Source organism: Dipodomys merriami, unplaced genomic scaffold, assembly GCF_024711535.1.
Source record: "Dipodomys merriami isolate MVZ:Mamm:240054 unplaced genomic scaffold, mDipMer1.0.p SCAF_17, whole genome shotgun sequence".
Lineage (NCBI taxonomy): Eukaryota > Metazoa > Chordata > Mammalia > Rodentia > Heteromyidae > Dipodomys > Dipodomys merriami.
In genome coordinates, this window is record NW_027203048.1 from 26,563,200 (window position 1) to 26,575,910 (window position 12,711).

General features: G+C 41.1%; 1 protein-coding gene across 1 annotated transcript in view; it reads right to left on the reverse strand.

Moving 5' to 3' along the window:
* Window positions 1–12,711, reverse strand: part of Lhcgr (luteinizing hormone/choriogonadotropin receptor) — a 59,355-nt gene that overhangs the window by 22,142 nt on the left and 24,502 nt on the right. Inside the window, exons 4-6 of the mRNA XM_070025013.1 lie at window positions 10,837–10,911; window positions 8,550–8,624; window positions 8,384–8,461 (exon numbers count right to left, since the gene is read on the reverse strand). Coding sequence (XP_069881114.1) covers window positions 8,384–8,461; window positions 8,550–8,624; window positions 10,837–10,911 — 228 coding nt within the window. The remainder of the gene's footprint in view (window positions 1–8,383; window positions 8,462–8,549; window positions 8,625–10,836; window positions 10,912–12,711) is intronic.

Genomic DNA, 12,711 nt, shown 5'->3' on the forward strand with positions numbered 1-12,711 from the left:
TGGAGAATATGAAAAGATAAGTTTTTTTTTAACCTTTTTTTGTGTGGAGAGGGATGGTTAATCACATATCACCTTGCCTTCTTAGCAACTTAAGCCCATGGGGCCTTCTACAAAGTTTTATAGTTAGAATATTATTCTTCGTCAATCTCTCTGTCATTTGAGTGAGGGGTGATTTAATTTTTGGAACTCTTAAATGTAAGAATCATATCTCACTTTTCTCAGAACTTCTTTGAAATTTGAGTCTAGGCTAGAATGTGTTCAAGCACTCACCCCTATCCTTTGAATCTGAATTGACAAACCTGGACTGGTTTGTCAAAAATGCAGACTCCGAACAACAACAGATCTGCTTTATGACCCTGCCACACCACTCTTGGGCACTTCATATTCAAAGGAGTATACATCAATATACAAGAGAGTTACCTTTGTACACATGTTTATTGAAGCTCTGCTCACCATGGCCAAGTGGTGGAATCAGCTATGATGCTCAATGACCAATGGATAAAGAAAATAATATGTATTACATACCATGTAATAGTAGTCAGCCATGCAGAACAACTGATGTTATTTGTAGGAAAATGGATGAAACTACAGTTGTGTTTTGTGAGAGATATCAGGCTCAATGGAAAGAAATGAAAAAAGAGAACTATCTGAGCAAGGGATAATCAGTAGGGAGGGGGAAAGAAAAGGATACTGAGGGTTATAGAGATCAGAGAAACCCCCCCCCCCCCCACACACACACACGAAGACTGCATAGTGAAACCTACCAAACACTGAAAAACAGGGAGAAGGCAAAGTGTATGGGACTATAATGGAAGAGGTGAACTTGTTCAAAGTATAGTGAATGCATCTACGCAATTATCACAGTGAAAGCTCCTCAGTAAGGTTTGGCCATTCAAAAATAAAATTTAGGAAAAAATAATATATTAAAAAAAACTTAGAAAGTGCAACTCAGGCCTACTGACCAGGCACAATACAGAACGAATGGACTGCCACCAAGGAGTGCTCTCTAGGAATAAGCACTTTCACAACAAGCTCTGCCACTGAGGGTCAGACATGACAGTGTGGGAGCCCTTGCTAGAGTGTTGTTATCTTTTCCTTGCTCAGCACTAGAGTCTAGTCCTCTTACTGCTTTCTTTACCTCCTAAAACGTGGAGCTACATTTCCAGTGGGTCAAGGGCCTGGATTCCATCCCCGGCGCTGCCAACTAAATAAAAAAGGGAAGAGAAAGTAGCCTGTCGATTTTTGTTTTTGTTTTAACCAGAACAAAGCTGCTTGTAGTCATCTGTATGCCTCTCCTTTTTCCCCGTTCTCTGCTGCCCAGATACATATTAGATTTGATCCTTTTGTTGTTGGACTCATATTACCATTCCTCTGAGTACAACCTTTTGATTCAGCCCATAGACATCGAATCTATTGAAAAACAGCGTCTTTTGGACAATTACTCAAGATCTCTGTGCTTAAGTTTGCTAATCTGAAACTGATGATAATAAAGAGTACCTATTAGAGAATGAAAAGATAAGTATTGTTTTATTTCTTTTTTTGGGGGGGGAGATAATCACATATAACCTCAGAAAGGTATTGTGAACTTAGATGGGTAAACATATATTAAGCACTTAGGAGTAAAACAGTAAGTGCTTGACATAATTGTCTTATTATTACTTTTGTGTTTTACATTTATGATTTTTTTAAGCCAACAGCCTGGGTCCCAATTTTCCGAAGGCTGCAGCTCACCATGTTCATTGTAGCCCCTCCTCCCCTCTGTTCTTACCAGTTGGACACAATGGCACATGCCACCTTGTTTTGATTAGAAGAGCGGCTTCCTTATGACTGGAGAATTTGCAAGTGTTCGTGGGAGACCTTGTGCTGTCAGGCTTGCACAATGCCTTCAGTGTCCTTTAGAAACATCTGGAGAGTCACTTCAGATTACGTTTTCCAAACGTTCCTGGTGCCAGTGACACAAGGAGGCTCTATTAGCCGAGGGGCTTCTGCAGGCACAGGATGCAGAATTCCCCCTCACTCCCCTGCAGGACCAGACCCTGGTGCTTGCAAATATTGTCTAGATTCTTTAGTCAGATGTCAGTGATTGTGAGTTAAATTGAGAAAAATAACATCTTTTTGTTCAAAATAAGATGGGGGCATTAAAAATTAATCACAAACGATACTCTTCAATGCTGCCTAAGGTGAAATTTAAGTATTACTGGGATCTCTGCAAGTGCTTCTGTTAATAGTATTAGACATTTGGTCATAATTTCTTCTTAGAGCATGTGGCCACCTATTATTTTTGGGTGATTTCAAAGAAGGAAGATGAATTCATATTTACAGATCTTCAAACCTTGAGCTGGGCACTAGTGGCTCATAGCTGTGATTATAGCTATTCAGAATGTTGAGATCTTAGGATCATGGCTCAAGACTAGCCCAGGGAGGAAAGTCTGTGAGACTCTTATTTCTAATTAACGCCCCCCCTCAAAATGCTGCAAGGGGAGGTGTATCTCAAGTAGCAGAGTATCAGCCTTGAGTGAAAAAGCTAAATAACATGAGGCTCTGAGTTCAAGCCCTACAACCAGTATGGAAAAAAAGTGGCCCTGTTTTAGAAGGGCAATTCATAGCTAAAATATGCTGTCTGGTAAGCAAACTCTAGCCAAAGGACAGAAGAAACTCGAAAGAGAACGTTCCTCCAGTCACTGCTTGCTTCCTCATTCAGCCTTTTTCTGACATTCTTTAACATCTGACTTTCTCCTTGGATATGGAGACAAGTCTAGTAGATGCATCGGCAGTGGCTACCTGATATTTATTGTCTAGTTACAGTCATGTGCATCATTATGCTAGTTTTGAATACAAATAAGCAGCCCCATTTCTGTGGGCCTCAAAGCCTCTCTGTCCCCCATCTGGGCAAGTCTCCTGCCTGTAAGCAGCTCCCCTGTATCTCAATCAAGTTCGTGTCAACTTCTCTGACATCACCATATGTAGCAAAAAAAAAAAAAAAAAAAAAGGTGTCAGGCATCAGAAAGAATGATGACAGTAATGGATTCTAATATTCTGAATAAAATGCTTGAGAAATCCACATTCCAGTAATACTTAAAAAGAGACAGCACAAGAGAGGGAAAAAGAATTAAAAAAACAACAACAGAGGAAGCCTCCTCTTTAACAAAAAACATAGACGTGCTGGATAATAAATATTGAGGAATGGTATAATATGAAACTGGCCATTTAGAAACTGAATCATCATCAGATGCTGAAAAGTTGTTGTCTAACTGCATATTATAGCCACCCAGAGTATCTCACCACAGCTAACATAAAAAAACAATGGGGAAATCAATCCTTACAATAAGCAGGTCTGATAGTCTACCCTCTAAGCAAGCCACTGGGTAGAAGGACCAAGTGACAGGAAGTACTTCCTGGTTGGATGCAGTAAGATTGGCACAACATTGCCTTTGCAGAGCTTTTGTGGTCCTGAATCTAGTCATGGCAAGACAGTCAAGATGAATGCAGACAACTGGCCAGAACTGCTCATAGGATTCAGTGTTAGACAGAACACACAAAGGACTGGGGGTAATTCAGGGAGTGGGATCGATGAAGGAGGTGAGCTAGGAGCATAACAGCAAACACATACAGAAGCATGCATCAGATTCTAAGTTTAAAAGAATCTCCATGCAACATTTTAGTTGAAATGCAGACTGTAAGCTGGATGACGTCATTGAATTCCCATTGATTTGATTAGGTGTCATAGTGCTACATTTATATGGACTATTGCTGTAGGAAAGATGCATGCTGAAGTGTTTAGGGACGAAATGTCAGCTGTGCCTATAGTTTGGGATGGTTTGACAAAAAAGAGTTGTGCATGCTCCCATGTAGAGACAGAAATGATGTGGCATGCGAATAATAAATATTTGGTGAATCTGGGCAAGGGGTATAGATGTGTTCATCATACTGTTCTATTTGTCAGCAGAAAGACAAAAATATTAATTAATATCAGTTAAAATTAGAATAAAAATATTTAAAAGGAGGTAATAAAACATAATGTTTGGGGGATATTCTAATAGCTGACTGTATTGCTGAAAATTGAATTCTAGCTATGGTTAATTGTGGTCATTGTGTGGTGGATAAAACGTCATTGTATCTGCTCCAGGAAACATTAGTAGTCACATTGAATCCCCAGAGACAGAGGCTGGACTTTCTAGACTTGACCTGACTGAGGCTCTTCTAACAAACTAAAAGGCAGACTCTTGCACCCAGCAGTCTCATGGGTACAAGAGCGATTTTGACACTGTCTTTAAAAGGTCTTAGAAAGTAATTGCGATGGCCTTTTCTGGTCTTTGTGGTATTCAAGTGAGTCAAGGCTGTCTCTCCCAGACTCCTGCTACTTTAGCTGTGCCCCAAATCCTGTTTGCTCTAGTTTCATAGGGTCTTATGCTTTTGCCCAGGCAATTCTTATACCACAATCTTCCTGCCTTCTGAGTAGCTGGGATTACAGGTGTGTACCACAATGTTATTTCCTTTTTGAGACTGGTATGACCACTCATCCAAAATATTTTAAAGTTGATGTAGGGTGGGACATTTTAAGGTGGCCTCTTAAGGAGACTTAATGAAAAGCCACGGTGGCTATAAAGAGGCATAAGAGTATAATGCATAGTTTTAGCATTAGCCCTGTGGAGCTTTTTCCTGCATCGAGTGAAGTGTTTTGTTCTCATTAAATGAGCTCTCAGTTGGTAAAAATTTGGGCGGGGGAGGGCAGAACAGGTTCCCTTAAAAGCACAATCTCAAACACTACCAATAATGAAAAGAGAAGGCTCCCCTTCATTATTTTCTAATTAAGGCGGTGAGCTTTATAGCTGGGAAAATAAGACTTTCCTCTTTAAGTGTAATACCCTTTATCCAGCAGGGTACTCCACGTGATCCTTCATGTACAGAAGAATCCATTCAGCTGAGAACAAGTGCCAAGCAAATGACTACTCACTCACTTCCAGATGAAGTTAAGCTAGGAGTAAGGATGAGGAGGGAAGCGCAATGTCTCCCCAGGCTGCCTGGGGAAGGGGGCCCCATGTCCTCATTGACTTAGGAGGTGGGACAATTACCCCCCTGCTAGCATGCACTAGTACTCTTAAATCATAACCAGCGTAAGTTAATGTCCCTGCAGAAATGATACCATCGCTCTTGCGCTGAATCGTGGCTTGTGAAGGGGCTCTTAGATTTCTCCTTGAGTTTGGTGTGGTGGCCCTGCCTTGGCATCTCATAGTTCTCCCTGAATTATCCCAATACATCCCTCATAACTCTGCCCATTCCTTCCTGCTTCACTCTATGCCCACAATATCTGGGATGTTCAGTAGGGCAAAATCAATGAGAATTTTGGATATTTTCATCTTTGAATAAATGCTAGTCTGTTAGGTGATTTCTTCTTCTCTTTGCAGTTCCTTCCAAGAATTCTCCATATTATCTTGGCATTCCAGGCCAGTGTCCCTTCCACCTTAGCCATTTGTTTAAAAAATTTTCCCCCATTCCTTAAACAGGATGTCCACTCCCAGGAGTGAGCTTCAATTGTCCTTCTCTTCCCGTGGTTACCTTCTGCTCATGATATCTGCTCTCTGGGGTCCCCTGCTCCCCCTTTCTCTGTGGGATACCACATAATGGTTGAGAACATGTCTCAGAAGACAGACTGCCTAGGGTGTACATATTGACTCTGGATAAATACTTAAGTTCCAGCTGTCTTGGTGTCCTCATCCAACAGTAGAATGGAAACTCCTCTCCATGTAATATGTCTATGAGGTTAAAAAGAGATTTTTTTTTTAAAAAAAGTAGTGTAAGCATTTAATGAATACTGTATAAAAATCAGCTACCCTTCCTTACCATATTTACCCATACATAGGTTACTGATTTTGTGAAGCCCACTCAGGTCTCAGTTCTAGTATACAGCCTCCCTTGACTTCTCTATCCCAAGAAGCCTTCTCTGAGATCTTCTTCCCATGTGCCACACACAAGCTCACACCAAATATCTGGTGGCTTGTAATATTCTTTGATTATTTCATGACCCCTGCTTATGTTGACATTATGAACCTCTTGAGGACATAAATATTGCCTTAAGTATTTTATGTTTTCTTAAAGCAAAGACACACCAAGACCCTAAAACCTAAGGCATGTCATGTCTCCCTACTCAGAGTTTGTGCTATGAATACCCTGTAGGAAAAAATGGGCACAAGGGTATATTGTATACACATAGTTCCAGACCTCTTATGCAGGGGTGCTTGGGAACATTAACAGCATGCAGGTTAGAAGCAGCCATAGTGTGTGAAGGTAGAAAGACTATAGAGGACTATTTCTAAATTCTGCAGTCTTGAACTCCTTCCCAGAGTTCAGCTGCTCAGGAGGCTGAGATATGCAGATCATATTTCAAAGCCAACCCAAGCAGTAAAGTCTGTGGGACTCTTATCGCCAATTAACCATTAAAAAGTTGTAACAGCTAAGGGTCAATGCTGAGGCCCTGAGTTCAAGGCTCTAATACTGCCCTCAACCCCCAAAAAGTTGCAAGTAAAACAATTGAGTTATTTTGAAATTATTTTGGCTGCTGGGTGCTGGTGGCTCATGCCTGCAATCCTAGCTATTCAGGAGGCTGAGATCTGAGGATCATGATTCAAAGCCAGCCCAGGCAAGAAATTCCTTGGGACTCTTATCTCCAATTAGCTATCAGGAAACTGGAAGTAGTGCTATGAATTAAGGTAGTACAGTGCTAGTCTTGAGCACAAAAACTCAGGGACAGGGCCCAGGCCATGAGTTCAAGTCCCATGACTGCCAAAAGAAAAAAAGAAAGATATCATTTTGGCTTTTGTTCTTCATCTTTTGATTGCAGTACTCTGAGCTGTGTCTACATTGGCCTCAGCTTTGTAACATGACACTTGCCTGTATTGAACTGTATGCAAAGTAAAAGTTCTGTACAAATGTAGCTTACCCTCAGTATCAAGTTTTAGGGTCCACTGATATTAAAGAAAATTATCTAATAAATTCTCTCGTCTCGTTTCACACTCATGCTTCTATTTCAGGGCCATTCTAATCATTGTCTTCCTTTATTTCTTGAAGGGTGAGCTCATTTATTGCTCATCACTGACTTGCCATGGACAAGTAACCAAAGGAGAAAGAGAGAGAGGAGTGTAGATGTGTGGAGCAGTATTAAATGTAGGTCACTGGGCTGTGGACAGAAACAAATGAGACATGGTGTTCAAGGTGCTGCTTCTGAATGGTGACGTCCTCTGTGAAACCAGACAGAGGGATTCCAGAGGGAAGAAGGTCAGACAGGTGCATGGTAAAGAGAATGGGTTGAGCTGTCTTAATGCAGGGTCCCTCAAATGGATAAGCATATGAAACTCTTCAGGATCCCATGAAAATACAGAAGTTGAGCCAGTAGATCTGAGTTAGGTCTGAGAGTTTGTAGTTCCTGGTCCATACTTAGTTTTTTTGTGTGCCAGTACTAGGGCTTGAACACAAGGACCTGGGCATTGCCCTTCAGCTTTTTAACTCAAGGTAGGATTCCACACATGAGCCATATACCTGGTTTCATGGATGGTACTTTATACTAAAAGTGCTCTGGCAGCATCACAGAAGGATGGGACATAGCCGGGCGCCGGTGGCTCCTGCCTGTAATCCTAGCTACTCAGGAGGCTGAGATCTGACTACCATGGTTCAAAGCCAGCCCAGGCAGGAAAGTCCCTGAGACTCTTATCACCAATAAACGATTAGAAAACCAGAAGTGGTGCTGTGGTTCAAGCAGTAGAGCACTTGCCTTGAGCTGAAGAGCTGAGGGACAGCACCCAGGCCCAGAGTTAAAGCCCCACAACCGACACACACACACAAAAAGGATAGGACATGTAAGCTTGTAATCACTTACTGACAAATGAAATAATATGATTTTTAAGTATCAGTGGACAGAGGGAAGAAGTAAAGATGGTGTTGCTTCAGAAACAAAGTGAGAGAGCTCCAAAGGGAAGGTTAAAAACCAGAAGGGAGAGAGCAGGTAGCTACTCTACCTGCTTGAAAAACATCCTTCCAAACTCAATTACAATCTTGGAATTTCTCTTTTAATAAGCTGTCTCTTCCCAGCTTCAGAGCCTCCCACGGAGGCCTATAACTTTTTTATTTTTTAACCAATTACAAAGTCAGTACTGAAAGCCTTCAGAACCCATCTGATGAATTGCAAATGGAACTGGTTGGATAGCTGTCATGTGAACACATGACTCACTGTGATGCCACGTGATGCCAGCCACCCTTGGCAGGGTAGGTCAAGAAGAACGTCATCAGTGAGTGAAGAATGTGGTAAAACAAGAGAAAATGCTCACTTCCAGCTAAAAGCGAGACTAGCAGGAGGCTGTGTGGCAGAACAAGAATCAGGGGGTTTACTCACAGTGTGATGGATTCATTATTCATCCCTTGAAAGGCATTTCCTGGTATGGTGGTTATGTATAAGTTATCGCAAATTTCCCTGGAGGAAAGAAATGAGAAATATTTACTTTCCAAATTTGAGCTGCAAATAGGAAAGTGTTATGCATAGCAATCAGCCCAGCACTTACAGAATGAAATTAAATTCAGAGGAGAAGATCTTCGTAACATCTGGGAGTGTTTGGATGCCTGTGTTGCAGATGCTCCTATAATCGGGTCAGGATAGTAATGTGGCAGAATTGGGAAAAGCGTCATTAAGGTATAAAGATTTCAAAAAAAGAAAGGCATTTTGTAAATACTATCTTCACATTGGTTTTTTTTTTTTAATATTGCTTTCAGCTTTTACTAGGAATACTTCCAGTTGATGAGAACTGTCAGAATCTAAAGGCCTACTCCATTTGGAGAAGTTGCTGTAATGGCTCCTATTCAGAGATCAAGGGCTGAGACCAAGCTTTCAGATCTTTTCCATTTGTATATTTGCAGCCTGGCTTTCCCTATTAAGTTCCGTGTACTTTCCTATTGTATTGTATTCCATTTCCTTCTGGTAATTAGTTTAGTCCATGATCTTGATAGGTTTAGAAAGAATCCTTCTCCTTTGGAGCAGGTCTTAACTCAAATACTTCAGGAAGATTAATCTCTGCTGAGAAATCTATACCTTCATTGTTAAAAACATCTTCCTTTCTTTGCCTATGTTACAATTTACAAAGTTCTTCCTTATATCTCATTGAAGCCATTGAACATTGTTTTTGGTATTTGGAGGCACTCAAGATTCCTCTTTTTTTCCTCCTCCTGCCTTTTTATTTAACCTCCAAAGAAGATAGAGACTTAAGTAATTTACAACATTAAAGAATATTTTATGATAAGAATGAGCCTCCCTCAGAGGTTAATAGGCATCTAGATTTCCCTAAACTGATGTTTTGATTCACCAGAATGGGCTCAGGATTCCTGGTGACAGTGAAATGATGCCAGGTTTCTCTTTTGCCCCTTTCCTTCTCCTGATTACTTGAAGTTCTTTGAATGACTGAGCAAATGCCACAGTCTGTGGCTGTGCAGGGCAAGGTAGCTTTATACTGCAATGTGTGGGCTTGGATTAGAGGAATACCACAATTTTGAATGAAGATGCTACTTAATAATGAAAATGACTTTTCAATAATAAAGGGGTACAGTGGTCAGATTTGGTTCTTGGCCATTCTTTTGTTTTCAACAAGGTTGATTCTGCAGTATTTTAAGTGCAACCAGACTTTGTGTGGGAGTTTGGATGTTGTAGAGCTGATAAGATTGCTGGACCAGCTCCAGGAGCAAACAAGGCTGAGGATATGGATAACCCAGGGAGCTATCCCTTTCTTTCTCCTCTGTTCTTTTATTTTTTCCCTTTATTGGTGGTAGGGGGTGTTGAGGTGGGGCAGGAGGAGGGTTTGGAAGTGGACTTCCTTAAATCCTTTGGGAATTTATGAAATTTATTTTATCAAACAGAAGAGTTAGAAGGTCTTTGTGTTCAGAGGATGCAAATCTTTCTGGTTGAGTAGGAATGACTTGATATGTAGAAAGATCGATGGTGATATATTTACAGTCTGGATCACCTCAAGATTTTGGGCTTCGCTGGCAAAGCCAATTGATGTTTGGGCTCCAGTGGTACACAATTTTACCTTCTTAACTTAACCTGAGTTAAGACTTAATGGGAAATAGAAAATAATGGCTTAGATTACATGGCAGAGTGCCATGTCAAGACTGTATTTAAACATTTTTTCACTTGAATCAGTGAACAAATGAGATAAAGGAGACACATCTCAGCCTGTTGTCAGGGGCCTATCAGAATTGCTTCTCTTTCATTTACTGTCCACTCACCTGAGAGATTTTGTTGCTTCCCCACTCCCCTCCCCGCCCTCTACAACCCCCTGTCAACTTTGAAGCTCATTGCAAAGAGGTGATGTTCTTTTCCCATGTTCCAGAAGGAGCAAATGTTGGCAGTTATTTACATGTAGGTAAAAGAAGCCAGCATGGTGGCTGACAGGAAAGGCTGATTAAATTTAAATCAAAAGACACTGGAGGAACATGCCAAAAAAAAAAGGCATATGTTTAAAAAAATTCTCAGCCCAGGCACTGATGGCTTATGCCTAGCTACTCAGGAGACTGAGCTCTGAGGAATGTGGTTTGAGCAGTTTGGGCAGGAAAGTCTCTGAGACTCTCATCTGAAACTCACTAGCACAAAGCTGGAAATGGAGGTATGGCTCAAGTGGCTAAATGCCAGCTTTGAGCAGAAAAAGTTAAAGGACTGTACCCAGACCTTGAGTTCAAGTCCCAGTTGTGGCACAAAAAAACAAAAAACTATTTTTTCCCCCTCAATCCTTGAATTGTTTTGATTTGTTGCCAGATACCCATTTTTCCCTCCCCAGATGCTCTAAAAGGAAAATTCCTCACAGGTATTTTAACCGAGGGAGATTTATAAATGCACCAGGAGCAATGTATACCAGGTTTTTGGTGTTCTGGATCAGTCTGTAAAGAGAAAAGGGAAAAGAGCAGCAGTTTAGTAGATGTGAATTGTTGCAATGTGGCAGACTGTGGGCACCAGGCATTGCTGGCTGAAAAGAGTATCAACAAAGCGAAGTGCATTTTATATGCTCAAGAGGAGCTCTTGAAACACTGAGTGTGGAAATGGCTTGCTGGGGGCTTGTTGGCTGCTCCCAGGAAGCTCCATTCCAACCTTTGGAAGAGGCAGGTGTAGGTATCATAACTGAAAGTCTGCTATGCCCACCCCAACTCCTATCAACATCTAAGGTTCCAGGCCAAGTAGAACCTGCCCTACTGTGGAGCCCGCTCTTCCGGGAGAGATGGAAGATTCTGCACCCCAGGAGAGATGGGCAAATTAGCCACTGTCCCTTGAAAGCAAACTAGTCTTCTTCCTATTGAGCTGGCAACCATACTGAGTAGTTACTCACATGGGTGCCCACGAATGCAGAACAGCACAGGGCAGAGGTAGATGCTTTATATTTTTGGAATTTTATGCTCATTCGTAGATAGCTTTCTGTGAGGTGATACTCAGACTAACTCCCTGAGTAGCTTTCCTTTCTGTAAAATTGTAAAAATAATACTGACTATGTTTCCTGACTCACAGGCTGGTAAACTTTATGTAATAGAATGACTGAGATCATCTGAGGCAGGGATGGCAAAGCATGAAAGTGTAGTCATCACAACTCAGTGGGATAATTGTCCTTCCTTGACTCTGCAGTGACTGTGACTCTTTAAGATGTAACAACAATTGTTGAGTACCATCTACTTTGGAGTCAGTGAAAGGCCTGTAAACACCCATGGCTCATTTAACCCAGAACAGGACTCACTAGAGGACATGACAACAATTCTGTTATGTGGAGAAAAGTACTGGGTGGGAATATTGGTGAGGAATCTGCACAATAGGCCTGAGTTGGTTTTATATCTTGATTTTCATTAATTGTGTGATGTTGTATCTGTCACTTAACTCCATGTCTCAATTTTCTCTTAGAGTAATTTTTGTGGAGTAAATATGGCTGTCTAATTCATAACATGGTCTCAACCAGCATTAGCAATTATTATAGCTGAAATCAGGAAGTTGAATGATTTATCTGTACAGTTGAAGCTTAGTAGAACTTGAACATGACCCAGTTTTTCTGAGTCCAAGCCCACCATACTATAGCCCACCACTGATGCCCATTTTCACTGAAAATATGAAACTATGCATTGGATTCTTTGGATGTGAGTGATATACTTTTTTTGTTCAGTATGTTTTCAACTACCATCAAACAATCATGGGTCAGATAGGATGTCATATGAATGGAGGGAAGGGACTTGTATCTCTTTGGGATCTGATCTTAGACTAGTTGTCCACACATTCATTAATTTAGCAAATGTTTAACTGAGCACCTATATGTGTCAAGCACTATTCTAAATTCGGGGCAACTGAACAAAGCAAAGGGATCTAGTGTTCAAGGCTTAGGAGGCATCTTTGAAAATACATAAACTTCCCTTTGGAGTACTTTATTTTTCCTTCTGTTGATAATTGTGACTTTGCATCATATAGAATTTTATTTATCATTAGCTATCTGTGGTGATTCTTAATGGAAGCTGTGCTTCAGCATTACCTGGGAAATCTGTTAAAAGTGCACATTTTTAGGTCTGGGGTAGTAACACTGTTATCTGTAACTGCAATGAGCTCTAAGTAATTCTGCCTCACAGCATGTCCAGATTGAACCTCTTAGGCTTAAAGACCCCATGGCTTCAGATTTTTCTGTAAAAGTCTCACCACCCTGGCAACCCTGTCAT